Here is a 25658-nt window from a genome sequence, read left to right as displayed (position 1 = left end):
AACCCTAACCCTAACCCTAACCCTAACCCTTCTTAGGTATTACTAGTAAGAATAATATTATATTAATTAAGGTTATTAGTTAAGCTATTAATAGTTATAGCTTAATTATTAAGCTACTCTTATATAATATAAATAATAGACTAGAGTTACTTTATATTAATAAAGGGTTAGTTAGCTTGCTAATTTCCTCTAGAAACTATAATAATAATTATTTTAAGTTAAGATAAGACACTCGTGTTAACTAGTAATTAATATATTATAAAAGGACTAACCTATAGCTTTTTCCTAACCTTAGTAACCTTTTATAAGCTTATAATACTTAATTTAACTTACTTAATCCTTTCTCTAAATAGTTTTATATTTAACTAGTATAAAAACTAGTTATAATTAAAGTTAAGCTTAGTTAAAGTAAGTAAGGCTAAGTATCCTATATATAAAATACTTATAGAGTAGTTTATATAAGTATATTACTATTCTAAAAAGTAACTTTAAATAATAATAGATTATTAATCACAAAGAATAAGTAAGACTAGGTATAGTAGTAATAAGTATTCTTAAATATTCTTTATGCTATATACTATCTTATATACTTTTCTAAGGTATATTAAGTAGTATACCTAATAAGGATATTCTTTTATTTATTATTTCCTTACTAGTTCCTGGTTTACTAGATAATATATACACGTGATTTTCTTTATAAGTATCTTGCCAGGTAGGCTTTATTATATAATAATTAGTATTTATCTATACTAGTTAGTATTACTAGGTCTATTCTAATACTAAAAGTAGTTAATATATTAAAGGCCTAAAATATTATAATAGCGTAATCTTCCGTGGCTAATAATATTTCTCCCCTGATAATAGTGTCCTAGGATACTATTATCTTGTTATAATATTACTAGTCCGTGCTATTCTGCCGCGTAGACCGCCTGGCTGGGTTCTTAACAATATTCTAGATATATAAGAACTTAAAACCCTTATAACTTCCTTAATATTAAATATATTAAAATAATTTTTAGTTCTCTAGAATACTAATATCTTATAGAATAATAGACTTAATATACTTATTACTAATCAGGATTAATACTACTAGAAACCTAGAGAATAATCTAACCCTAAATAAAAAAAATAAGAAACCTAAAATTTTAGGTATCTATTCCTGTCTAAGGCATGATGCAGGTATTTTTATTAAACCCTAAGGTAGTAGGGTAGCTTAATTAGGACTAGACTACTTGTAATTAGCTTGCCAAGCTAAACCCTAATAAAATTTTATCCTTACCTTAAGCCCTACTCTATCTTCTTCCCTATTAGGAAATTTCGAACTATTTTAAAATATCATTATTCTTTGAACCCTAAGGATTCTAAATATATAAAAAAAATTAAAAAATATTAGATATTCAGGATTTTAGGGGGTGGTATCGTAAAAAGTCGATACCTCCCCCCTTGCCAAGACTTTTTTTTGGTGAATACCTCCCCGTCCTATCGTGCCGGAATATAGTTAGGTTCTTCTAGTCGCGACCTTCCTATAGTGGGCAACTTGCGGCTTAACACGTACTAGAGACCATTTCATGTATCAAGAGGCTACCGATATTGTAAAAAACATAATGGGGGTCATTGAGAGGTTTAAAAATATTTGAAATAAGAATCTTTCCAAGCTAGAGGCAAATAGACTCTTGAATCTACATGTTCCAGCCTGGGAAAACAGGACCTCAAATCGCCTGATCCAGACAAAAATGCGTCTGCGCACACTTTCTTATCCAAGGCCCTGCAAAGTACTTGGGAATAGTAATTATGGTGATCATGGCATAAAGGATGGCCTGGATGGTCATTATGCCGTGGTACCTAATTACTTTGATACTTGGGAGCACTGAGTAGCTAAGGTTAAAGCCAACTGCTGTAGACCCCATCCTGCACATATCACAACTAACAGTACTACTGAGCGTCACAGGAAGCTGTTAATCGTGTATGTAATAGTAATAATATTAGCCCCAAGGAACCTAAAGAAGACCCGTGGTAAGGAACCACGCCACCATCTCTGGCCTGATCATGCACAACCCTCCCAATTGGTTCAATCTCATCGCGAACTCTTTTGATATTCTCATCAGTGATCTGAATCTCCAGGTGGATCCTCAGCCTAAAGCGACCCCTGCCAAGTCCGATCCAACCCCAGTTGCCAGATCGACACGGTATTTTCTGACATGCAAGACAGAACACTGACGGATGGGACACCTACCGCAGTCACAATGTTGTTATTCAGGACTCGGTCATTGCCAATACTGACGGTATCTACCTGGCAACTACCTTCTCGTCTAAGCAAATGCTAACAGCCACCAAGACTGCGTATCATTCAAGCCCAGCTCAACCTCGGCCATCGTACAAAACCCCAGCTGCACCGGCTCCCACGGAATCTCTGTCGGCAGTCTGGGCCAGTATATCGGAGAAGTCGACTTGGTTGAAGACATATACGTGTACAATATCACCATGGCGAATGCCGGCAACTTTGCACGCATCAAGGTGTGGGCTGGCGCGGAGGCGTCGGCCGACGGTCTCAGCGGAGGAGGAACGGGCGCTGTTCGCAACGTTACCTATGACCATCTTTACAGCAACGGGCGCGGTTTGTTGGGGTGCGGCACCCCTTGCTGGCGGGACCACCATTGGGCCGCTTTTAGCTCCCGTTCAGGGGTTCAAGCGACGGTTCAATCACGCGTCTGCGAATTCTTCTCAGATATCTTGATCTTTTCGACTCCCAAGTCCTAAGGCTACCACTCGCGAGATCTATTCTTCCGAGATACTACAGTCGTTGTTGTTGTTGTTGTTGTTGTTGTTGTTGTTGTTGTTGTTGTTGAATTCATACCCTGACCTCTCGCCTAAGCGATATGCAGGATCTAACTATCTAGTCTCTATGCATGGCTATGTATATAAACTATTACTTCCCGACAAATTTAGAGCCTCGTCATGGCCTGTAGTAGCCTAGATACCTGGTATTCTGTTCAGTAGCCTGGTAGCGCGCGGCTTTAAAATCTCTGTGATGTCTCTGCAAAGTCTAGTACTACACCTAGGATACTACCGCCTTGCATATTATCCTCCTTACCTTTCTTACCTTCTAATCTACTACTCAGCATATCTGATCTGTTGTTAAATATAGTCCTAATCTTTATCCGTAACTCTTGTTTATGGGCTTTAGTTTTAGGTAGTTAATAAGGACATGGACCACTATCTCTACCGCCTGTATTTATATTTGTTATCTTCTCTAAAGTGATGTAGTTTGCTATACATTACTAGCCACGAATTACTGGTCTAAAGTTGGGTAAGTAAATAGGCTTAATTCCGTGGCAGCGAGCTATATATCCTTTGGGTGCGAATTAAGGGTAGGTTTTTATTTATTTGGCGCAGGTGGCTACCTTTCTTGGAGGTCTTCTATTCCTGTTTCTATTTTAACAGGATCTTGTTTTAGATAAAGTCCTTTTCTTGTAAGAGTAGATGTAGGAAAGGGTGCTCCTTTGTCACAGCGGGTGCCTCAGGCATCCCCGACAGGAGGCCACACGATTACCGATCAATAACCAAGTGACCGAACTAGTCGCTAACTGCTTTGGGATGAATCACCGGTCACGACCCCCTCCGTATATATATGACCCTGAGGAATCGCTGGTCTTCCTGACCTCCAGCGATTCGTTTCTAAATCTATTAGCATACAGCTTCTCCTTCCTCTTTCGTACATCCTTTGTAGCCTGACATCTCGTTACTTGCTAGGAAACCAGCGGCGAGTGAAGACCGACTGAACACCGACGTCGATCCGACCTTCCCGTTTACATAGATGGAGCTTATGGAGGAGAAACAGGAGCAGCGAGGCGGGACCGACTATGTACAGAGGATTGTCACGTGGCGATGACCTAAGCGGGACATAAGGAGGGCGAGGCCCATGACATTCATTGAGGTGGTATATTTTTTTGAAGTTAGTGGTGGAGACGCGTTGCTACGCGACGCGCTAAATTCGTACGGAGACTTTTGACGGGGGCTGTAGGTGGAACTGCATCCTGTTTCAGATTGTTACTATGAAATAGAAGCCAAAGTACGAGGAGAAAGGATGAAGAAAATAACTACAGCCAAGTATAGATGTCTTGTCTCCTTGCTTGCTTGATACACTAATATACTAACAATTCGCACTAGGCCAGGTCCCTCTAAGAAATAACAGGATCGCCAGAACTAAACGGACCCTCCCGTGAGTCATGCGGCCAATCAAGCGCTATAACCCCCGCCCTTGGAGACTTCCTGCTCGTCAGTTCGTGACAAACCGGTTCCATCCGCCGACGTTTCTGAAAGAGAGGCTTCCATGTTGCTGCGGCGGTGCAAATGATATTTATCGCCAACTCGGTGATCTCCCAGAACAGGGCGGCGAGGTCGTTTAACTTTAGATTCGCGCCGAGCCCGGTTGGATGTACGGCATTCGGATAACTGTTGCGATGCCGGCGCTAGGACTGCGTTAGAGTGGAAAGAGGCAATAGTAGTTTGGAACTGAAAAGGGTAAAGGTGGATACCTACATTGATCCCAGCCCGAGCAGAGCGTGGACCGATATTCTCGTTCGCAGGCTCATGTTGCATCCCCGCAGTAGGATACAGGGGAGTACAAGGCCAAGTATGACATCCGCCGCCAAGACCCACGCTGCATGGACGAGGGTGACGGTAATCCGGGTCCATGGGGCGTGGCAGTGGCCGTGGCTGCCTGATGCAGATAATTGTTCCCATAGGAAATCGAGGGGTTGGCAATATAGGAACCCCTGGATGATTGTTGACACGGTGATGATGGCTCCCGCTCCAAGAGTCATATACAGGACGATAGTCTGGGGGGGGGCGTTTGGACGATGCGGGAGAGGGTTCGGACAAAGGATAGCTTCATGACGAATGTACCTAGGAGATATAACATGTCGGCGCTGAAACTCAACTGGACACATAGAATTATTAGCCATCAATACTCTAGCATGTGCACGAAGAAAGCTGACCTTGATACCCGTCATCTGCATCTCTAGGCTCAACCCGTATTTGTCTGCCGAGTAGTGGTTCCAGGAATTGACCATGAACAGAACGGCAACAGCCGTGAAAATGATCTAGAAAAGGAGTGAGAAGGGGTCGTCAAAGGGATATGAGCGACATACAGTTCCAATAAAAGCCAGGACATCGTCAAGACAGGGTCCCCTCAGTAGGTGTATCCGCACATAAGCGCGGACTGCCATCGACAGCCAGGCCGTGACCGAGAGGCAAAAGCAGGCAATTAAACACGCCAGTGGGCTGTACCCCATTTTGAGAGAGGGGTGAGCCCTGTAGAATTCTGGAGCTGTTAGCCAACATGCTAATTCCCACAGTCGATGCTCAGACGCTGTCAATAACCGCCGAAATGCACATTATAATCTTACCTGCTGCGGCGAGAATTCAAGAATAAGACATGGGTCCAATTTATCTGCCGTACTGCTACCCCAGGGTAGGGTGATGGGGGTGACCATGAGGAATGAGGAAGCGTGGATGAGATGGTTGCAGGGAGATGGGGAAATAAGGATTCCGGGGAGAGGAACACCTGATATAAAGCAGGGATCAAAATCTTTTGGGTTTTACTAAAAATCCTGGCACTCAATAGATCTTGCGTTATTCAAACTCAATGTACGATGCCCAGACTTGGCTTGACCAATGGCAATCAGACCCTTGGTCTGAAGCGTTAAAGGGTTTGCCACGAATAATCATTCCGGCACTACGCCTTGGTTAAAGGGAGAACCAAATAACTCGGAAATCCCCCACCGGTATGGACAACGTGCTGGCCGTGGTTCAGGTTCTTTAGGTTCCGGTGGAGGGGCGGATACTCGGGCAGGATGGGATCATGCCCTTTGACCTCGAGCCTCAGCGTTTCCCCCGCATCAAACGCAATACCCCCCGCCCACAATGGGATTCGCAGCTCAACCACGTCGCCGGGTGCGACCTTCTCTTCCTTGTCGTGCGGGAAGAATAGCTCCGTTGGCTCGCGGTTACTCCGGCGGTTCTTAGCGATATCTGGCTCCTCCGCAGTTGCTCGCTTGGACGCTCGCAGCCGCCCGTTCGGCCCCACGTACTTGTAGATGTTGACGTCGGGAATGTCCTTCTCCGTCACTCCGGCTGCTTGGTGTTCAAGAGGAATGTTAAAGTTCAACAGCGCGTTACCATCCTTGTCTAGTTTGCGGAGAATCACGTAGACGTCCATGTCGTCGAGGTCATCGCAGGACATGTAGAGGACTGCTTGGGACGACCCGATCAGCTCAGTGGGTTCGTCAAAGGTCCAGTTGAAATGGGCACCGTCATCGTCCCACGAGTCGGATTGGTACGAGACTTTTGCCTCCTGCGCGGGCTGATCGACGAGTAGCCTGCCGTTTGCTGCCTCCAGGTAGAATTTGTGGTATTGGACGCGAGACGGGGGGTAGGCGTCCTCCGCGCGGAAGCTGATCGGAGCCCGATTGTACCGCAACAGCGAGAGACGAACGCGAGGTGTATTTTCCCACCCGTTCTCCTTGCCAAGCAAGAAGTGGTCGAGGAACCGTTGAAGGTCATCATTCGCAAATGGCTGGTAGATGTCAAACCATTCCTGCGTCTGATGAATACGCAGCCTTGAACGTTGTCAGCGGCAGCCTTGGCTTTGGGATACAATCGTGCACAAACCATTTCTCGTTAGAGCCGGCATACTTCCACGCCCTGATCGACCCTTCTGTGTGGAGACCCGTGGAATAGCTGGCTAGGATATACATCGGCACGTCAATATCATGCAAGCGTGGCCGCTTATCCTCCCAATAGGCGTTCATCAGAGGGTATTTCTGGATCATCGCTGCAGCATCTTCGCGAGAGGTTTTCCCTAATCTATTTAGCCACTGCACACCTGCAAAGTGATATCAGACAAACCATTGAACTCCCGCATGAGCAGATCCCAGAAGGCATAGTTTGGGATACCGCCCCGGCAGATGCTTTCACGATAAAAGTCCCCAATCCCCTCCCAAGGAGCAATCGCCTTGAGGTGTGGCGGCCTTTCGGCAGCGATATACCTATTTCTTTCTCATTAGACATAAAGTCCCCGAACACAGAGGATGAATGAACCTACCACTGGGTCATAGCAAGCCACGAGTTGCCAACAAGAGCGACATTTCCATCGCACCAGCTCTGCTCTGCCATCCATTCAATTGTGTCGTGGCCATCGCGACCCTCCTTGAAGCTGGTTAGAGTCGTATTCTCATGCTCGCTGGATCAGCCTACCTGTGTCCCAAGGATGAAGATGTCACCTTCAGAGTCAAAGACCCCACGCGCGTCGACATTGACCACCACGTACCCACGAGGGCACCATTCGGCGGGGTCAGGAGCTTCGAACTTTTCCAACCCACTCAGGTGCTCGTGTCGTACCCCGAGGTACGTGAAGCTAGTGGTTTGGTGGTGTCCTTTTCAACTGTCAGCGCGACAATGTCCCTTAAGCGACACCGCGAAACTAACCACTTCCTGTCTTTCCATACGGGCTCCAGGGAAGAAGAGCTGGGAGCGGCACGCCGTCCTTGTCTGCAGGTCGGAAGACGTCGCCGCGGAGGACTGTCCCGTCGCGCATGGTGATGGCCACGTCTTTCTCCCAGATGATCGCCTCTCTCAGAGGCCGACGGCCAGGCTCTCGTTGCCATCCTTTTGGGAGAGTGATCTTGGAGGGTTTGAACTCGGTCCAATAGTGGTGATATCCCTGGTTCGTAGGGGCGAAGATCACCTCAATTCCGCCGATCGTGCGAGACATGGCTGTGGCAAGCAAAGTGAACGATTGTGCTTAGTTGTTACCATCCTGCTGCATTCCTGTGGCCCTTATAACCACCCGGATCAGCCATTCTCCTGTCGAAGTCCGAAGAAGACATGCGAATCGAGTGACTCCGGTAGATGCACTGGGGCGGGGTGTGTTTTCCCACGTCTGAGTGCATCCGATCCGGTGGGGGTCCCACTTGCCATTTAACTCCGACACGGCTTTCATAACGGGGGTATAGGCGCACAAGTTTGGGAGTAAACATTACTCAAACACGATGGTGTGTGTGTAGAGGACCTGGAACAGGAAGAGACGATACTCAATGGAGATTTGATCTGGTACTTCTCACACATTTCTATCGTAGCGCACAATCTAGGATATGACTTGTAGCTACAGGTCTAAATCTGGAATGGCACCTCAGCCTTCAGCTGCTGTCCTTGAACTACCGGGGGCTCTGCGGCAATTAGAATGCAAAGAAGTCTAGCCCAACTGTCTGTCTCATTGTCCCATCCATGCATCGTCGCCTGCTGCACCACCACCTCGCCTTCCTTAACCACGGTGCGCGAACCGTCGTCCAGAGTAAGCACAATTTCTCCCTTGGCGACATAAATATAGTCAAGAGTCATGGACCGGTGAACCATGCCTTTCGAGCTCGGAGGGAAATCAACGATCCTGCAGATCGTACCATTGTTCGACAGCCCGGTTTCGACGAGGCCCATGTCGCTTGTGGCATTTGCGTTTGGTGGCAGCTCGTGGCTGGCCCAGAGCCGGGTGATGTATGGCCCGTGGCCGGCCTGGCGTGCACTGACAAGGCCATCTCGCTGAATTACCGCTTGGATCTCGTTGTTGTGGCCGGTCACGATGCGGCGAACGGTGGGGAGAGGCTGGTCGGTTGATTGAGTCATGGTTGATAGCAAGAGTACGAGAGTAACGACCCATTAAACAAGACGTATGAAAAGATATCGAGGTCTGCGGCGTGTTTGAAGGAAGTTCAGATGCGCAGGGTGACAACTGAATCATAGGTCGTCTGCCAGGTACACAACAGAAATAAATATGCTAATCAGCGCTATACCGCTCATCCTCGTGCCCATCTCTCATTGAGACAGCCACGGACGGCGAGATACGGAGGTCTGGTATCCTCCTCCGGTGGGGGATCGTAGTCGGGCATACGGCTGTTTCCACCCGGAATAATGATTGCGACAAAGAGTAGTATTTCGGTTGTCGGCTCTACAGCCGAGGAGTCCAAAAGCTGACTATGCCCATCGCACCAGCCGTTGGCCCAGTATCTAGCATTCACTGCATCGCGTGCTCTACCGCAAAATGGACGAAATCGGGCTTGCCGAGCTCCGCGCGTCGGGCGAGCAGAACGACGAGACAAGAGGAAAGTGGTACACTATTGCGGTAAGCTTGGACCAGTGGGCAAGGGGCATGAGTCAGCTGGTTACTGACGCCGGGAACAGGCTGTTGCCGTCGCTGCTGCAGGAGGAGGCGGCGATGTAGTCAGGATTTACAAGATGGCAACGGCTGGATTGGGCGTGGAAGACGAGAAACAGGTCCAGAGACGTCTGAAAGAGGCGATCCTCAAGACAAGCATTCTCTATGGAATACCAAAGTCGCTGCAGGCACTTCTCCCGTTGTTTGCGACCCTCGACGACGATCGAATTGACCATTACGGGCCTCGGTATTTGGAGAATCCAGTCATTTTAAGAGCAAACTACTCACTGGTGCCAATCAATAGGACGGAGAAAATGAATAGCAAGGAGCCTATCTCTGTTCGGCAGGACCGTGCTCGAGCTTACTTTGACACACTCTGGACTCCGGCTGCAGCGCAGGCGAATCGAGAGAAAAACTTCAAGTACCAGCCCGACCTCTGTACGACTTGCCTCATCCATCCAGCTGAAAGTGGCTGACAGAGTATACAGACCTGCTGAACCTCGAGATGATATATGAGCTCTGGATCAGCGAGACAGATATTCTGGACCCAGTGGAAACGCAGTGCTGTAATGCGGTCGCTTTGATCTGCTCTGGCTCCCCAGTGCAGGCAATGTGGCATACAAGGGGGATCGTGCGCCATGGAGGGACGCGAGATGTGGCAAAGTTTGCGCAGGGTATTGGACTCGCAGTAGCTAAGGCGTACGGTCTTGACACTGAGAAGGTGGTCAAAGTCGATGATATCCCCTTTGATGACACAACACCACATTAATCCCCGTTGACAGGGTTAGATTTTGGCATAATTCAATTACAGATATGATCACGTTTTCCGCGTCAAGCCTTAACAGCCCCCCACCTGCCAAATGTAAACTGGCTGTTACACATATTGGTCAACTCCCAATCCTCCGCTCCCAATTCAACCGGTGTCCCTACATCCTCGGGTGCCCCAACCAAGCCGACCACAAACATGGCACTCATAATATGGTCATCCGTGGCATGGGCATCGCGATACTTGGGTATCTTCATGAGCATCGTGACTGCCTTTCGAAGTTGCGGACCCGTCGACTTGATCAGTGCATCTTCGAATTCCTGCCGGAAGTCGAGGGCCCAGTTTCCTGGAGGCGATTCCATGGCGAAATTATCCGCATACCGCAGCAGGGGACCCCAGACATTTCGGTAAAGATTGTGGACAGTGCCCCCGGATCCAATAAAAAGTACTTTTTCGCGGCGAAGGTCACGTAGGGCAGCGCCGACTCGCATGTGGTAGTGTGGATCGAATCTTGCATTCATGCTGATGATTGTCGTGGGCGGGCAGCCGTTGGGGAAGGTGCGGATCAGGATGAGGTACACATCGTGGATCCAGGTGAAGGTCGGGTTTGCTTTGGCATTGAAGCCTGCCTGGCGCAGTGTCGAAATCACTCGCTCGCCCATTGGCAGATCAGGTACCAGCTCATAGTCGACGTACTTGCGCGGGTGGACACCGCCAATGGGGGCTTTGGTGGGATGGGGGTTGGCCGCAATGTGGATTTCGTCGCCGACGGCGGCCCAGTGCGCGCCCTATTGACAGGTTAGTCAATACAGTAAACTCCTCGTGGTTGTAGCTGCAAACATGCCATAATAACAACGTGCTCGATGCCATGAGCGAGGGCCGCATCTCCGCAACGCTCCCAGTAGTCGGCGGAATCCGATGCCTCGCCCAGCATGGCGGTCGAGCCATGGGAGAAGAAGTGGACTGGGGCTAGATCAGACATGATTGATGGCTGCACTGCCACGGGGACTGAGTGCACGCACCGCGGCGCCCTTTAAGCTTGGGAACGCGTAACCGCCACTTATCCGGGCTTCCGGTGGGGGACCAAGAAAAAGACCAGCGTGGACCCCAGAAATACTGTACCCCGCCATACTGGACGGACTCCTCCCCCATCTTTCCTGCCATCCTCCCCATGTCGCCCTCTCCAACCCCGGAGCCGCCAGCTGGGCCGAAGCTGGGGCAGAACTGGTGCAGCGAGTGTCAGCGCTCGTTTGATCGCTCCGACCATTTTGCCCGCCACATCCAGTCACGTGAGTCCTCACATTGTGCATCCTGCATCCTGCAACTGACGCGCCTACAGACCAAGACCTGCGCCAGTTTCAGTGTCCCTGGTGCCCCAAAAGCTTCAATCGTGGCGACCTCCTCCACCGGCACAAGCAGATTCACTCGCGCCGCAGAGACGGGGTCCAGAACGCCGCCCGCGCCAGTCGGGCCTGCCGAAACTGCGTCCAGAGCAAAGCAAAATGTACCGATCACAAGCCGTGCAAGCGCTGTGCGAGCAAGGGTCTGGCCTGCGAGCCCGCCGTACGCTCGCGGAAGCGATCACATTCCAATCCGCCGCAGGCTATCGTTGCCACCCCTGAAGCTGCCCCCGACGTGCAGTCTCAGGACTTTACCCAGGTGCCCGCCACCCCCTCGGGCATCGAGCCTGGCAATGCCGCCGACCCCGGTCCTGATCCTGTATTCCATTCCATGCGGGGCTACTCTATCTTCGATTCACTGTTCCAGCCGTCCGACAGCTTCGAACTGGACGCGGCCTGTTTTGACCTGGACCTCGAGACCCTCCGAGTGCTCACGCTACCTCCATCGCACGATCTGGCTCAGGGCGATGTGCAGCCCCTGAACCAGCCCAGCCCGGCCTCGTCGCGGTTCGAATTCTTCAAGCGGTCCCCATGGCTCTGGACCCCTGTCCGCGTGGACCATGCATACGCCGGCCAGCAGAACCTCGGGGTCAATGAGAGTGCCGTCGACTCTTCCTTTGGCCTGCAAGAATGCCTCTACTTCCAGAACAGTTTAACCGACCAGCAAGTGGACTCTGCCTGCCGCGACCGGATCTTGTATATGATCTTCCAAACCGCCAAATTCCCCTCCATCTCACTCCAGTCTTTTCCATCGGCCCACTTCCTTGATCGCATGGTCCAGGTGTATTTTGGCTGGAATAATCTGCAATCCGCGTCTTGGATCCATTCCTCGTCATTTGTTCCCGCCGAATGCACTACCGAACTCTTGGGGCTCATCATCGCCGCCGGCTCGACCTCGATATCGATTCCCACAGTATGGAAGATGGGATACGCTCTTCAGGAGCGGTCGCGTTTATCCCTCTCTTGCTCTGTATGTTCCTTTACTCCGTCGGCACGTGCAGCATTTACTAATAAGCGCGACTGGACTAGATTGAAAGTGATAATAGTCGAGTGCGTGAGTTGCAGACAATGCAGGCATATCTGCTCTGGGTCTCAATGGGACTCTGGAGCGGCTTTAAACGGAATATGGAGATTTCCGAGAGCTTCCTTGGAGCTCCAATGACTGTCAGTGTATATGGCGGCTGTTAGTGGTCCCTTATTGACTTGGCTAACAGATGCTGCGACGATGTGGGAGTTTTGCACGCCATCCCTATGCGCAGACACAACGACCATACGTGACTGACGACGACGAGGTACTGCATGCAAAGTGGATAGCGTGGGTCCACCAGGAATCACTGAAACGGTAGGACGAATCCTCCTTTATGGCTGTGACGGAACTCTACTGACCGCGATACGGCTCATAGTACGGCTGTATTCGCACTCATCACGGACCTTCAATGCTCAATGGCCTATCTACGGCCCCCAACCTGCTCATTGACGGAGCTCTCATGCCCACTGCCCGCCGCGCGCGATATCTGGTTGGCTCCCAGCGCAGTGGCCTGGAGGGACGCGATCCTCACCAAACCTCCAATGGGCGACAAGGAGGTACCATCCTGGGCTGCCATCATGGAAGATGGCTCACTCTTAGCTGGTCTCGAGACGCACTACGACACGGGGTTGATTTCATTCGCGATCGTCCATGGGCTTTGGTCGCAGGTCTGGAGGTACCATGAGTCTCTGCGGTTCTTCAGACACAAAAGCAACCATGCAAGCCAGGCCCGGACTATGCTCTGGCTGTCTTGTCAGCAACAAGACCTCGCGCAATGCCTTGTAGCCTCACAACGCGAGCTGGTCAAGTACGCCCTCGACCCGGCCCAGTTTCAAATTATCTCCGAGTTCTGTCTCATGGCGTTGAATGTCTCTCCCCGCGAGCTGCAGCTCTTTGCAGGACGTCTCGGAGAGGAGGAGGCAGAGACTACGCATCGGATCCTGCAACAGTGGATGAATGGCCCCGAATTTCGTGCAGCAGCATGGCATGCGGGACAGATCCTCCGTCTGGCGAGGAATCTGCCACTGACGCAACTGCGAGAGTTCTCTGCCATCTGTCTCTATCAGGCTAGCCTGACCCTATGGGCGTATGGGCTGCTCTCAAAGTCGTCCCAGACAGTAGGGACTTCTCCGCCCACGACTGGAGAGCAGGTAGATGAGCTACAGGTCCGCGTGGACGGGCCCGATTGTGCCCTAAGCACAGCTTTTGTCTCCCTGGGTCGAGGGGTGGCAGGTATCTCCCTGGGTCTAAACAAAGCGTTTTGCCCCCTCATGGATGTGGAGAACGCCATGAGGGGAGCCTGTGATATTTACCGCGACAACTTTGGTCTGGACACTGCCTCCCTTCCGCCATTGCTCGAAAGCTTGATCACTTTGATGACAGATCTAGGCAGCATTTCGTCAGATACCCTAACCACTGCCTTGTTTCTGAACGGATGAATGTCATAAGATTATTGAGAGCGTTGCTAGTGGTAGCTAATCCCACCAATAGGTTATTCTCTCCCCCTTGTGCAACATTTCCGATGCAAATCTGGTGTGAGGGGTCTTCAGCTAGTTCTGTTGCATACGCAGCGCTGTTGTAGTCACAAGTAGCAGCACTTGGTGGAACAGCCAGCGCTCTGTTGCACTTTAGATTTCTTATAATGTGTGATAAGCTCCTGTAGGTTCTAGAGTCATTTCTAGGATACATCTATCCATGCAGAAAGGATGGAACAATATTATCATGCTTTATTCTTCTCCAAAAGGGTCGAGGTGAGCTTTCTTATTCACGCCAGGTGTGGTCCTCTTTTAAAATCGGTCACTTTACAGAGCTTTTTAGTACTTCACTACACCGATAAGATGTATACCAGCATATAAAGGAGTTAATGGTACTTCCTATGTTCTTAAAATATTTAAGCTAACTATGGAAAGCAGTTGTCAGAGGGTTCCTCATCTATATATATTTGTGGCCATGTCAAAGGCTGTACCACACCAAATTAAAACAATAGCCAGGGTGGAGCCATTATACGCAGATTTCACTAGATCCAACTCTTAGATTTCAGATCTTCATTCCTACTCTGATACGCCTAGGCTCCTCGCTCTAAAAAAATGTCAGCCAGTCAAAAGGCGTTAGATATATCCCCAACAGAGCTCCAGCACACCATGGCTGGTGATTTTTCGTCGCAAAAAGTCGTACGTTTAGAGCTCAATGTCTGGTATGGTTATCCCCATATTGTGGTTTGCTTGGATATTGCTGTGTTATCTTTGCGCAGTAGCAAGAACTTTCTCGGTACGGAGAATCTTGAGGCGCTTACAAAATACAGCGAATGGCTCTTTGCTTTGGGACGATATTCGAATTGTACTGCATAGGCAAAGCTAATTTACACACTGCTACAATATACCAACATTTGTATCGTAAACACTAAGGCATATCAATGACAGCAAATCGTTGATTTCTTATTCAAGTAACGCAATATACAAGTTGACACGAATATTCCAAGATAGCATGCGCGACAGATCAAATTATTCAGCCATCTGGGCCCCAATCCAGCTTAATATGCCTTCACTCCTGCGAGTTTCAACAACTGGTCGGTCAACTCGGGCTTCTCAAGCGGTTCGTCGCGCTCCAGGGGATCGACTTCTCCATTGACCTTGGCCTTGCCATGCCCCCAAATGTTGCAGTGAGGCCAGTGAGTGGTCGTCTCCCAGCGGTGGAACAACTCTGCCTTTTTCTTCAGATCCTCCTCCTTAGCAAGGGACGCAGGAGTGTAGCAAGCATAGATGATGGTGCGGATAGTGTCGCTCTTTGGGAACTCGGCATAATGCATGGAACGCGAATCCCAAAGAATCAAGTCTCCAGGCTCCGCACACACCTTAATCAGCTTGCAACCCTGCTCTTCGTACCACTTGATGTGGTGCTCCTTGAAGGGGTAAAAGTCGTAATGCTTCGCGCCGATTCCCTGGGTGCGGTCTGGAGGGTTAAGAGCGAAGAACTCATTAAAGAGGCGCGAGGAGCCCTCCATAAGGAGCAGGCCCCCATCGTCAGGGCCTGCCTCGGAGAGGTTGATGATTCCTTGGACACAGGACAGGCCCTTGCGCTCAGGTGCCTGGTCGACATGAGGCCATGGAGACCAGTCGACATCCTTGCGGCCTGGAAGCGTGATGTTGACGGTATCGAAGGAGACAAGGAGCTCATCCGTGCCCCAGATTTTAGCAAATGCATCGATAACGCCCGGCTCACTTTTGGTTCGTTAGCTACTCATAGACAGAAACGGAGCAAGATTGTAAACCTACAGTCGCGCATCCCAAACGTACTTCTCATGCCCGGCACAGTAGTTGAGATACATACCGGCCTTGAAGCTCTGAGGGAGGTTTTCGGACATCCAGGTGGAACGGTCGTTGACGTCAAACTTTGTGGGGAACGAGGAGAGCCAGTCAAGGGCTTTCTGGCGGTACTTGAGGGCTTTGGCGCGGGGAATCACATTCTTCAGAACGACGTAGCCCTTGCTGTAGAACTCATCGCGCCAGTCGCCATACGTGGTGCTGGCATTGACGTCTAGAGAAGGGGCCATTGTCTCGGTTGGTGATCAGATTGGATTGAAAGTGATTGATTGATTGATTGATTGATTGATTGATTGATTTTTTTGTTCAAGGGAAGGATTGATCTGGTTGAGCACAATCGCTTCGATCGGTCGGTGCATTTTATGCCTTGGTGGACGCCCACGATCTCACGCCCAACGGGCTCGGGCTCGGTGTCGCTTCGGCCGATGTAGAGTCACGCTTGAGAGAAACTTTTTTCCCTCAGCAGGCTAGACGTCCTGCGGGGCCCCGCAAGCGAGTTGACAGTCTGTGTACCCACCGCCACATTTCCGAATCTCCGCCGCCACCGGATGCAATCGGAGAGGTCCGGTGCCGATGACTCGCAAGGAGATGAAATACGTCGAAATGCCTGGGAACAATGGCTGTAAATCACCCAAACCCCTCTGCAAAGGACGCGGATTCTTGCCCTTTCCCCTAACCCGACACCATGCCTCCTCCGGTTCAAGTTGCCAATCTGGACATCACCCCTCCGACTGTCGGTCATAATGGGTATCAAGGATTCAACCCACGCAAAGAAGTCCTACCCAAGGGCTGGAACGGCTTCAACTGCCGCCCCTTGGACGAAGATTTGATTGCCGAACATGATTTTAGCATTCGAGTTCGAGACGGCTGCATCCTCTACTGCGACATCTACCGACCGGTCACGGATAAGCCAGTCCCCGCGATAGTCTGCTGGAGCCCGTTCGGCAAGAAGCACAATGGAATCAACATGATGAAGAAGGTGCGTTGGGGAGTTGGTGTGCCTGATGGGTGCCTCAGCGGACTTGAGCGTTTCGAAGGCCCAGATCCAGCAGAATATTGTCCTCGGGGGTTCGCAATTGTGAACGTCGACGCTCGTGGTGCTGGCGACTCGGATGGCTCGATTGTGATCATGGGAAAGCAAGAAGGAGAAGATGGTCACGATGTCATCGAGGGTCTTGCCAAGTTGCCCTGGTGCAATGGAAATCTCGGCCTGGCAGGGAATTCGCACCTGGGCATCGTGCAGTGGTTTATTGCTGCCACACAACCCCCGTCCCTAAAGGCCATCGCGCCATGGGAAGCATGCGGAGATTTATACCGCGAGCAATTTGTGCGAGGTGGTGCCTGGGATAATGGCCTGTTTGACTTGATTACTCGCGAGTCCATTCGTGGCCGCCACGGGCTCGAGGACTTCAAGCAGATGTATCACCGATGCCAGACAATGAACCCGTACTGGGAAGATAAGCGTGCAGACATCGCCTCGATCAAGATCCCAACCTATATTGTCGCCTCCTATTCCAGCTTTGTCCATACGATGGGATCAATTCGAGGTTGGCTGCAGGTCAACACGGATGAGAAGTGGCTCCGCTGGGACCCTTACCAGGAGTGGTATGACCTCTGGGTTGAACAGGAGAGCAAAGAGGAGCTCGCAAGCTTCTTCTCTCGGTATCTCAAAGGAGAGAATAATGGGTGGGAGAAGACCCCCAGGCTCCGTATGGCCTCATTGAACTTTGGCGACAAGGAGCCCATCTATCCCATCGCAGCGAGTGACTTCCCCCTCCCAGAGACCGAGTATAGACAGCTCTTCTTCACCGCGGACAGCAAACTGGCCGACAGCCCGCCTTTGTACGGCGGAGTCCTCGAGTACAACTCCGAAAGCGGCACTGATCCGTCCGATTTTGTTGGCTTCACCCATACCTTCCAACAGCCTACGCGCTTGATGGGTCTTCCCAAGGCAGTCCTGTACATGTCGTGCCCCGACCTGGATGACATGATCATCTATGTTCTCATCCGCAAACTTGATAAGAACGGAAATCCCATGATCAACGTCAACATCCCATTCAGTGCTGCCCCATACAAGACAGTGGCTGAGATTCCTAAAGAAGAGTACTCGAATCTAACCATCTACTACGGCCCGACGGGAATCCTCCGAGCTTCTCACCGGGCGATTGATTCCTCTCGGTCAATCCACCCGCAATACCCTTTTCATCCACATGACAAGGTCGAAAAGATCACTCCGGGAACTGTGGTGAAGCTCGAAATTGGCTTGTGGGCGATGGGTACGGACTTTGAGGCTGGTGAGTCGCTGCGTGTCCAGGTTTCTGGTGAGTATCCCTTGATCAAGGAGTATAAGGGGGCCAAGGTCGATCTCGAAGTTCGAAACAAGGGGACACATCGGGTTCACGTCGGAGGAGAAACCCCCAGTCACGTTATCCTACCCTTTGTATAGAAGAATATGCATTTAGTAAAGTGAGAGGTAGACTCGCACAGAAACCTAATCTGTCTGAAATGAATCGATAGTGATACAAACATGGTGGTCGTACTCCGTAGCATGGTACCTAGGTAGTGAGCGGCCCGGTTTCTACAGCAATGATCTAGACTTAGCACAAAATGACTTTTGTGTGCGTTAGTACATGTATAGTCCGCGCAGCTGGTGGCTACGTGACTTTAGTCGCAGCAAACGAGCAGCTGGAGGAAGGGTGCAGAAACCCGCAAGCACTACCATTGTCAAGAGAGCTTTTTGGTGTACGAGACCCTGCTCTCTGACCAGGATGAAGCTACAAAAGTAAAGACTACTGTGGAAGCTTGTCAAATTAAGAACATGCGTTGACAGTATCTGTAGGCTGTTCGATTACTGCTACTGTACACGCTTTGTGCTAGCCTCGCTAACTACCTCAAGCACCTCGTGAACCTCCAACTTCTGGATTCTCCTGATAATGTGCGCAAGTGCAGGGTGCTTGGCAGATAATTCCGCATCGGTAAATCGTGAAAAAAAGACCTGTGCATTGTTCTTGGCCGCCATGGCAACGCTAATGCCGACAAAGATGTCTTCGCCACGTCCGACAGTGAGTAGCCGGTTGTCACCCATGGCATATTGGCGGATGTCGGCATAGCACAGTGGGAGTCCTTGCTCGGTGCCGGAAGCGACTCTGTCAATGTCGTTGCCGAAGATGACAGGGGTGAAAGTCTCAATCTTTTTGCTGTCCGGATCGATAATAGCGTTGGGAATCGATAGGGCTAGCCTGGCATGCTTCTCACTATGGCAGGTGAGCGCTAGCGAAACGCTGGCCCAGCCTCCCATTGCTTGGATTGAAGAGTTGTAGGTAGGGAGGAATGTCTCCAAGTAGTTTCGACGGGTCCGGAAGGAGACCACTAGTGACGACTGGCCGCCCACAGCGAAGCCAATCGTAGGCAGACCGGAGAGCCCAAACACCCTGGTAAGAGGGCCCTGGTGAGGCGCGGCAGATCCTGTGTCATGTGTACGATAAGCCATCTTTGTGTCATGGGAAAGTTAGATACAACTATGTGACGCACCTTGAGTCTTGAGCAAGACGTTCTCCGCAAAGTCATAAGCGTCATGCCCGAAGTTGATACGAGAGAATTCAAGGGCTGGCAAGGGTTAGCCCAGCTGCATATCACGCATTTATCAGGATAGGCAACACCCACGATCCGTCGACGTACCACCGACCTTGTCGTCGGGGCTTGTTTTGAATGCGGCGAGGCGCGAGTATTCCTGAACCATGGTAGCACGGTTATACCGGCACGCCATATAAAGCTCCAAGCGAGCCGCAACTTCCGCCGGCTTTGTGCCGAAGGGGAACAGGGCACCCAGTGCCGCCCCCTGTGACATAATTAGGACGATAGGGGCAAGGAGAATATCAGTAGCACGGGACGTACATCTTCGATGGCTTGTGCACCACCTTGTCCTTGGTCTACAGCTTACTTTAGAGACTGGAAGTGGAACAGAGAAAATCGAGTGGCTTACGCGGTAAGAAAGGGTGGGCAGCATCGCCAATGAGACAGCTCTTTCCTGAAATCCAGGTTCCGAGGGCCTTTCGGTCGAGGAGCCTCCACAGCTTGATTTCCTCTGGGTTCACCATGCGCAGGAGGGCTTTCATCGCGGGGCAGAATTCGTCGTAGACCTTGAGAACCTGGTCCAAGGAGGCGGCGTTATTCCATCCTAGCACCAGTCAGCTAGGTTGCGAACTGTATTATTCGAAGCAACATAACATACCCTCTGTGCTTCCCTCGCTTTCTTTGTCGGGATGAAGACAGACGAAGTTGAGCTCCGTATTATTTCTATCCACGTCAGCCCGACCTGCAATAAGCCGAGGCCCAATCAGCTTACCGGCAAGGATAGATCACTAGTCTGCGGTAAGTCCCATCCCAGAGCTGCAACTCGCCGGGCCGTGCAAGTAGCTGCCGTGTTTCTGGGTTCTCTTGGACTTTCGAGATGGGAATCAGGAAACGAAATGCGCTACCCCCGGACGGTGTTGGAGCAATATCTTCCTGCGCGACGAATTGACGGAGGACCGACTAGATTCTGCGTGTCAGAAACTGAATGGAGACGAGAGCATTTAGGCGAAGATTCGTCTTACATGAACACCATCTGCACCGATGACGAGATCTCCGGTAATTGTTTGGCCATTATCGAGTGTCAACGACGGTTCATCGCAGTCACAGCCAACTATTCTGCTGCGTAGGTGAATGAGAGCAGGTCTCCCAGGCCCGTCCGGATCCACGGCCGCATGTTTCAGCGCCTCGTGTAGATCAATGCGATGACTTAGCTTCCAGGACTACGCGATGTTAATGATGATCTGACCCCCTATGAGGCTCGGACAGTATACTCACATAAGGGTAAACGCTTTGAAGATTTCGTACGTCTTTGGAACTCACAGTGTTGCCCTGGGAGTCGTAGACGGTCACCTATGTTGGGTCAGCGTCAACTTCAGCCTCGCAGTGAACGCTGTTGAAAATACGCACGAACTCGGCATCATTGCAGTTGAACGTTTCCGGGTGAATGCCAACGCGGCGCAACAGGCCATGGACATTGGGTGGAAGATGGATAGCAGCACCCACTTCTGTCGCAAACCGAGAAGACTCGAAGATCTATAATGGTCAGTTGAACAGACTCCCTGAATGAATTAAGGTTCGGTGCAAACCTCAACATGATGCCCGGCATGCCGTAGGGAAATGGCGGCAAAGAGGCCTCCAATCCCAGCTCCGGCGATCAGGACACGGAGGGGCTTTGCATCTGAAGAAACGGGCATGGTTGCTTGACGAATGATATGGGTGCCTTGATAACAGGCATCTGACTTGGTGTCGCCCTTGTGCAGATGTCTTTGGATGTGGTTAGATATAGCCCAATACGCATGGTCTAAGGCGAAGCGCAAGATGTGGGGAGACGTGTTGCTCCGGATTGAGTGGGGGGTCCACGCCAGATGAGAAGTGGACGGAAGAGAGGGGGAGGGGAGGGACTCGGGGAGGTAAGCATGACTGCCGGATCTTTATTGATCCCCCTAACTGGAATGAAATCTAGTTTACAAGTAATTCCTCTTAAACGAGACAATTTCCGGCGTCCTCCAACCAATCATCCCAATCCCCGATTTGAGCAATGGTGTCCGCATGCGTTCCCATAAAAGGATCCCCGGTCCAGGGGAAGAATCCTATACCAGACTCGCCATTTACAAAGTGCGCGGTAGGACTGCGCGCTTGAGAGCTTGTGTAAAGGTCCAAGTCGGCCACCTGTTCTGGGGCGTACGTCGGCGTCTTGCCGGATTCTGCCTGCTCCAAGATCATAACAAGGGTTTCTTTATCCATGCGGTCAGAGGGAATGCAGCGGGACTCCTGGATTAAAAGCGATTCTAGCAGGTCTGCGCCGCGGGACAACAGGCCGCGGGCATTCAGGTCCAGTGAGCGAACTGAATCCGCGGCGAACTGTATCACTTGGCGGCGAGTCGCGATCTGGGCCTCCGAGAACGTATTCTTGAGGGCTAGGAGGTGCACCGCGAGAAAGACGCCAGCCGCGAGTGTTGCTGAAGATGTTATCCTACACACCGGTTATATTGAATCGATTTTTGTTTAACCAAACGATGGTGGGACTTACCAGCTCCTTTGGACCATGAATGGCTTCGGGTTTTCAGATACTCGTAAGATTTCGAGCGCAGCACGAACGCCCTGAGCGATTGTCAGACCAGGCTGTCCGGGATCCTTCAGACATCGTACAAGGTTTGCTCGGGCCACAGTGATGCGCAGGAAATGGATTGTGTATAGGACCAAGAAGTGCTGACTCTGCAGCCAGGTGGGGGCGTCAGCTGCCAGATGTGTCGGCGCTTGTCGAGTAGCCTGATGGAGAATTTCCTGAATCTGCTCGACAGCACGGAGCAGCTTAGACATGTCCAGGTCTCTTGGTGCTTTGATATTCGAGTAGACAACCATAGCGAGCCGAGAAATGACCTGGAGATGCCATAGAGGTGAATGTCCCGAAGTGGCACTCCAGACAGTGTCTTGGAAGAGAAGCTCCGCGTCACTAGCAGACGGTGACAGACTAGTGTTGAAGCCTGTGATCGATATTGATGACGGGTGTGACAGCTTACCCAGCCTTCTCCGAGTTAGAACAATTGTAGACCTGATGTCGGTGGGGGAGTGGCCGCTTACCAGTCACAGACAACGAGAGTCCACCAGAGCCGCCGGCCGAGGTGGCGGTCCTCTGCTGTGCGCCATTCTGGTCTCTGCCGGAGATGTGGCGGGCAGCTGCCTTCGTTCGCCAGCAAGTGCATGTTCAAACAGCGCGCCGTGTGGATGGCGGTACCCAGCAAAAGGTACTGGCGCTCCATCTGTCCGAAGCTGCCATGGCACAGGGTCAGGATGGCAAAAGTTTGGACCGTTCTTAGACTCGGGCGAGCGAGCGGTCGTGACGCATCCAGCTCGTCCATCGCAGCTTCAGACCAGATCCTCGCCAATGCCACGCCGGGATCCGCCTCTCCCATTGCTGGCAATGCGCCTGGCTGCAGGTGCAGCAGCTGTGGTAGCGGCGGACGTTGGTCGGGACTGATGTACAGACATGCGGCCTGCAGTAATGGGTCTCGTTAGCTCAAGGGGTTGGGAACGTGAGGGTCAAGTGATGGGAAACTACCCACCGCAAGAATACCCAAGTACAGGGCCATCCAGCTATGGTCTTTGAGTAGCTCCCCTTGGCCTCGCTCCATCATTACCCAAAAGAGTTGGTGCTCCTCCCAGAACTGCCCGGTGCGGACGCCACAATGCAGCCATGACAGCTGGCTCAGCGCAAAGCGGACCAGGGTGTCACTAGCCCCGCGATCGGGAAGGAGCATCAGCACTACTTGCTGAATGGGCTGGTAGAGATGATAGAGGCCAGTCGGCTCGTTTGATTGCCTTTCGGCAGAGGCTCGGCCATGCGACAGCGACTCGAGGATGACCAGAAGGTCTTCCGGACTGTCCTGTGGTCCATGACTCGCCCGGAGCAATGGATCGGCTGCGTACGTCTCCATTAGCGACACGCGGTCTTGGACTAGCAGGCGCTCCTGGTCAATCTCATTTACTCTGCTGTGGGGTCTATCTGCAGACACCGGGACTGAGCCGGTGCTCTCCGCCAGGACGCAGCTCTGTGCTCGTCCTCGGCGAACGCATGCCTCACAGGGGTATCCGTTGCGACATTTGACCTTTCGACGGGCGCATTCTGTACAGCTTCGCGCGGGTCGTCGTGGAGGCTTTGTGGTATTCATTGTGTAAGTGATGGGAGAGCAGTGACTCGGATGTGCTTTTTTTTTGGTCAGGAAGGAAAGAATGGTTTAAGGGAGCCTTTTTTTGTCACTTTTTGCCATCTTTCGCTAGTTCCCCGGTTTCCCCCACACTTTGCCTGTTTCCGGAGGTGGCGTTGGTTCCAAGTCGTGTGGGGGAGACACCCACCGGACCGACCACTTTAAAGTCTCTAAGAGTCTCAGGCGATATAAGGCCAACTCTCTGTCCACTTGGATAGACTCCATGCATCAGATTGCCCAACTGCGGACAATGGAGAGAACGACCGTCGACGACAAGACCAGCGTGGCCCTTGTGGAGAGCCTCGGCGAGGAGGCTGGCAAAGCGCCAGGCCAGGAGCCACGGATTATTGGAACCCTCAAGCTTGTCGAAGGCGATGACATTATTCTGGTTCCTGCGCCCACGCGCGATCCTCAGGGTCTGCTCCCCTTCCCCTCCCAAATGGTGTGCACATCCTGCTGCTGACACGCCGGCGCTCTAGATCCACTGAATCTGCCCAACTGGCGCAAGTGGCTGATGCTTATTATTGTTGCTCTCTGTATGCTTCTCATCCCCGGCGCCGCAGTAGAAGCTGATCCGTGGTAGATGGCATGACGGGCAACTTGCTGGCCAGTGGGATCGGAGTTCTCGTGCCCCAGCTGCAGGAGTATTACCACGGTGATTCCCGCGTCAATGATCTCGTCACATACCCTGCTCTGTTTATGGGCATCGGCAACCTGGTCGCTGTTCCATTCGCCGATGCCGTAGGTCGGCGCCCAGTCTACTTATTGTCCAACGTTGTTCTTATCGCCGGCGGCATCTGGTGCAGTTACTCCACCAGCCTGGGGTCGCATATTGGTGGGCGCGACTTTATGGCCCTTGCAGCGGGACAGAGCGAGGCTTTGTGTGTCATGATTGCAGAAGAAACCTTCTTCCTGCACCAGCGTGGCAGCCGTATCGCGTGGTTCTGTTCTTTACAGACTCTGGGAACTGCCCTGTTCATCATCGCAAGCTCCTACCTGACCGAGTCCCTAGGCTGGCGGTGGTGGTATGGCATATTCACCATTATCAGTGCTGCTACCTTCGTCCTGAGTATTCTCTTTGTGGCGGAAACAAAGTATGATCGTCCTCTAAACAGCTACTGTACGTCTCCCCCGATCTCATTCCTAGTACGCGCGTTTCCTAACAGCTGCAGTTGGATTCGATCCCCAGGGCAACACCGTCAAGGAAAGCGAGTTCCAAACCCGACGTCTCGACTATGATACGTATCCTGAACGCTCCTTCTGGCGGGACCTGCGGCCCTGGGGCCATGTCACGACCAAGTGGCACCAAGTCCCCAAATTCTGGCTCTCCCTGGCGCAGTTGTCCCTCTTTCCGGGTGTCCTCTACTTTATCATTCTGAGCGGAGTGCTGCTGGGCACGTATATCGTTATGACTGCCGTCTTTGCCCAAGTTCTCATTTCGCCCCCGTACAGCTTCGACCCGCATAATCTCGGGTTCGTCATGGGCGGGCAGGCAGTCGTCGCCTTTATAGTGCAGCCCCTGGCCGGATATCTGAGCGACTTCATTCTCAAGGTCTGGGCAAAGCGCAGCAATGGCTTCTCAGAGGTACGTCGAATGGCCCTTGCACTAATTACCCCAAAGCTCACCGGTACGCAGCCCGAAAGCCGCCTCATCCCTGCGGTCATCCCTCTTGCCGTCGGAATCGTCTCCTGTGTGCTTTATGGCCAGGCCTGTCAGTTCCCCGAGGACTGGGCATGGCCCGGCGTCGTCGTCCCGCTCAATGCCCTTTTCTACAGCTTCGTGAGTATCGTCGTGCTCAGCTTTGTCTACACGATGGACTGCTACCCGCAGCGTGGACACGTTGCCATGGTCGCTCTCTGCGCTGGTCGCGGCTTCATCAGCTTCGGAATTTCATTTGGCACCACAGCCTTCTTCCACGAGCTCGGCTATGATGGCGCTTTGAATGTGTGTGCTATTGTCATTGGAGTTCTCTTTGGACTCGGCATCGTGCTGTACTTTACGGGCAAGTATATCCGCCGCTTCACGCAGAAGTGGGCCACAGACGAAGACTGAATGGAACCTTTGTAGTTCCCCACTGTTTGCACATGATGGACATTGATGGAAGGTTGTCTGGCAGTCGCTGGTTCTGGAGGGGGAGGGGTGGGGGGGTAGGAGGCAG

The 25658-nt window shown here is 51.5% G+C and overlaps 12 protein-coding genes across 12 annotated transcripts; 5 read left to right on the top strand and 7 right to left on the bottom strand.

Annotated features, from left to right (window-relative positions):
- Positions 1–2046: 2046 nt before the first annotated feature.
- On the top strand, positions 2047–2757 carry BJY04DRAFT_219402 (pectin lyase fold/virulence factor; the record flags this gene model as incomplete). Its single annotated transcript, XM_073716585.1, has 3 exons — positions 2047–2121; positions 2210–2282; positions 2336–2757. The coding sequence occupies 3 exons, from the start codon at positions 2047–2049 to the stop codon at positions 2755–2757; spliced, it is 570 nt and encodes a 189-aa protein (XP_073570219.1).
- A 1884-nt stretch (positions 2758–4641) lies between these two features.
- Positions 4642–5516, bottom strand: BJY04DRAFT_191721 (uncharacterized protein). The gene is made up of 4 exons (XM_073711677.1): positions 5409–5516; positions 5151–5323; positions 4998–5102; positions 4642–4939 (listed from the first exon to the last, which is right to left on the bottom strand). The coding sequence occupies exons 2-4, from the start codon at positions 5292–5294 to the stop codon at positions 4820–4822; spliced, it is 369 nt and encodes a 122-aa protein (XP_073570218.1). The 5' UTR covers positions 5295–5323; positions 5409–5516; the 3' UTR covers positions 4642–4819.
- A 221-nt stretch (positions 5517–5737) lies between these two features.
- On the bottom strand, positions 5738–7774 carry BJY04DRAFT_219400 (CocE/NonD family hydrolase; the record flags this gene model as incomplete). Its single annotated transcript, XM_073716584.1, has 6 exons — positions 5738–6620; positions 6673–6862; positions 6910–7049; positions 7106–7209; positions 7258–7436; positions 7489–7774. The coding sequence occupies 6 exons, from the start codon at positions 7772–7774 to the stop codon at positions 5738–5740; spliced, it is 1782 nt and encodes a 593-aa protein (XP_073570217.1).
- A 398-nt stretch (positions 7775–8172) lies between these two features.
- On the bottom strand, positions 8173–8767 carry BJY04DRAFT_228678 (cupin domain-containing protein; the record flags this gene model as incomplete). The annotated part of the gene is made up of 1 exon (XM_073718905.1): positions 8173–8767. The coding sequence occupies exon 1, from the start codon at positions 8677–8679 to the stop codon at positions 8173–8175; it is 507 nt and encodes a 168-aa protein (XP_073570216.1). The 5' UTR covers positions 8680–8767.
- A 327-nt stretch (positions 8768–9094) lies between these two features.
- BJY04DRAFT_208200 (uncharacterized protein) lies at positions 9095–9977 on the top strand (the record flags this gene model as incomplete). Its single annotated transcript, XM_073713960.1, has 4 exons — positions 9095–9175; positions 9235–9455; positions 9513–9646; positions 9697–9977. The coding sequence occupies 4 exons, from the start codon at positions 9095–9097 to the stop codon at positions 9975–9977; spliced, it is 717 nt and encodes a 238-aa protein (XP_073570215.1).
- Positions 9978–9996: 19 nt separating this feature from the next.
- Positions 9997–11100, bottom strand: BJY04DRAFT_191719 (DODA-type extradiol aromatic ring-opening family dioxygenase). Its single transcript, XM_073711676.1, has 2 exons — positions 10819–11100; positions 9997–10762 (listed from the first exon to the last, which is right to left on the bottom strand). The coding sequence occupies exons 1-2, from the start codon at positions 10954–10956 to the stop codon at positions 10040–10042; spliced, it is 861 nt and encodes a 286-aa protein (XP_073570214.1). The 5' UTR covers positions 10957–11100; the 3' UTR covers positions 9997–10039.
- A 45-nt stretch (positions 11101–11145) lies between these two features.
- Positions 11146–14049, top strand: BJY04DRAFT_228676 (uncharacterized protein; the record flags this gene model as incomplete). The annotated part of the gene is made up of 5 exons (XM_073718904.1): positions 11146–11263; positions 11314–12344; positions 12404–12538; positions 12589–12716; positions 12778–14049. 5 exons carry the CDS (start codon positions 11146–11148, stop codon positions 13838–13840), a joined length of 2475 nt encoding a protein of 824 aa, XP_073570213.1. The 3' UTR covers positions 13841–14049.
- Positions 14050–14858: 809 nt separating this feature from the next.
- BJY04DRAFT_191716 (uncharacterized protein) lies at positions 14859–15986 on the bottom strand. The gene is made up of 2 exons (XM_073711675.1): positions 15674–15986; positions 14859–15619 (listed from the first exon to the last, which is right to left on the bottom strand). The coding sequence occupies exons 1-2, from the start codon at positions 15949–15951 to the stop codon at positions 14932–14934; spliced, it is 966 nt and encodes a 321-aa protein (XP_073570212.1). The 5' UTR covers positions 15952–15986; the 3' UTR covers positions 14859–14931.
- A 222-nt stretch (positions 15987–16208) lies between these two features.
- On the top strand, positions 16209–18167 carry BJY04DRAFT_228674 (CocE/NonD family hydrolase; the record flags this gene model as incomplete). The annotated part of the gene is made up of 1 exon (XM_073718903.1): positions 16209–18167. Exon 1 carries the CDS (start codon positions 16407–16409, stop codon positions 18165–18167), a length of 1761 nt encoding a protein of 586 aa, XP_073570211.1. The 5' UTR covers positions 16209–16406.
- Positions 18168–18546: 379 nt separating this feature from the next.
- On the bottom strand, positions 18547–20988 carry BJY04DRAFT_228671 (uncharacterized protein; the record flags this gene model as incomplete). The annotated part of the gene is made up of 11 exons (XM_073718902.1): positions 18547–19186; positions 19253–19327; positions 19385–19559; positions 19616–19650; positions 19704–19898; positions 19953–20017; positions 20067–20254; positions 20317–20514; positions 20570–20644; positions 20702–20827; positions 20881–20988. 11 exons carry the CDS (start codon positions 20986–20988, stop codon positions 18576–18578), a joined length of 1851 nt encoding a protein of 616 aa, XP_073570210.1. The 3' UTR covers positions 18547–18575.
- Positions 20989–21274: 286 nt separating this feature from the next.
- Positions 21275–23463, bottom strand: BJY04DRAFT_228669 (Zn(II)2Cys6 transcription factor; the record flags this gene model as incomplete). Its single annotated transcript, XM_073718901.1, has 4 exons — positions 21275–21767; positions 21825–22319; positions 22376–22788; positions 22858–23463. The coding sequence occupies 4 exons, from the start codon at positions 23461–23463 to the stop codon at positions 21275–21277; spliced, it is 2007 nt and encodes a 668-aa protein (XP_073570209.1).
- A 286-nt stretch (positions 23464–23749) lies between these two features.
- Positions 23750–25552, top strand: BJY04DRAFT_228668 (major facilitator superfamily domain-containing protein; the record flags this gene model as incomplete). Its single annotated transcript, XM_073718900.1, has 5 exons — positions 23750–23915; positions 23979–24035; positions 24083–24619; positions 24672–25084; positions 25136–25552. 5 exons carry the CDS (start codon positions 23750–23752, stop codon positions 25550–25552), a joined length of 1590 nt encoding a protein of 529 aa, XP_073570208.1.
- Between the last annotated feature and the right edge of the window lie 106 nt (positions 25553–25658).

This window comes from Aspergillus karnatakaensis (assembly GCF_047715665.1).
Source record: "Aspergillus karnatakaensis strain CBS 102800 unplaced genomic scaffold BJY04scaffold_31, whole genome shotgun sequence".
Classification (NCBI taxonomy): Eukaryota; Fungi; Ascomycota; class Eurotiomycetes; order Eurotiales; family Aspergillaceae; genus Aspergillus; species Aspergillus karnatakaensis.
The sequence above is the reverse complement of the archived record's forward strand: the minus strand, read 5'-3'. Positions and strand labels throughout refer to the sequence as shown.

Excerpts from the sequence above, each read along its gene's own strand:
- BJY04DRAFT_191721 (XM_073711677.1), bottom strand. The coding sequence starts at position 5,294 with ATGGGGTACAGCCCACTGGCGTGTTTAATTGCCTGCTTTTGCCTCTCG. Across the intron at positions 5,103-5,150 it reads TCCTGGCTTTTATTGGAACT|ATCATTTTCACGGCTGTTGC; the intron begins GTATGTCGCTCA and ends CTCCTTTTCTAG. Across the intron at positions 4,940-4,997 it reads TGCAGATGACGGGTATCAAG|TTGAGTTTCAGCGCCGACAT; the intron begins GTCAGCTTTCTT and ends CTATGTGTCCAG.
- BJY04DRAFT_191719 (XM_073711676.1), bottom strand. The coding sequence starts at position 10,956 with ATGTCTGATCTAGCCCCAGTCCACTTCTTCTCCCATGGCTCGACCGCC. Across the intron at positions 10,763-10,818 it reads TCGAGCACGTTGTTATTATG|GGCGCGCACTGGGCCGCCGT; the intron begins GCATGTTTGCAG and ends ACCTGTCAATAG.
- BJY04DRAFT_191716 (XM_073711675.1), bottom strand. The coding sequence starts at position 15,951 with ATGGCCCCTTCTCTAGACGTCAATGCCAGCACCACGTATGGCGACTGG. Across the intron at positions 15,620-15,673 it reads TACGTTTGGGATGCGCGACT|TGAGCCGGGCGTTATCGATG; the intron begins GTAGGTTTACAA and ends ACGAACCAAAAG.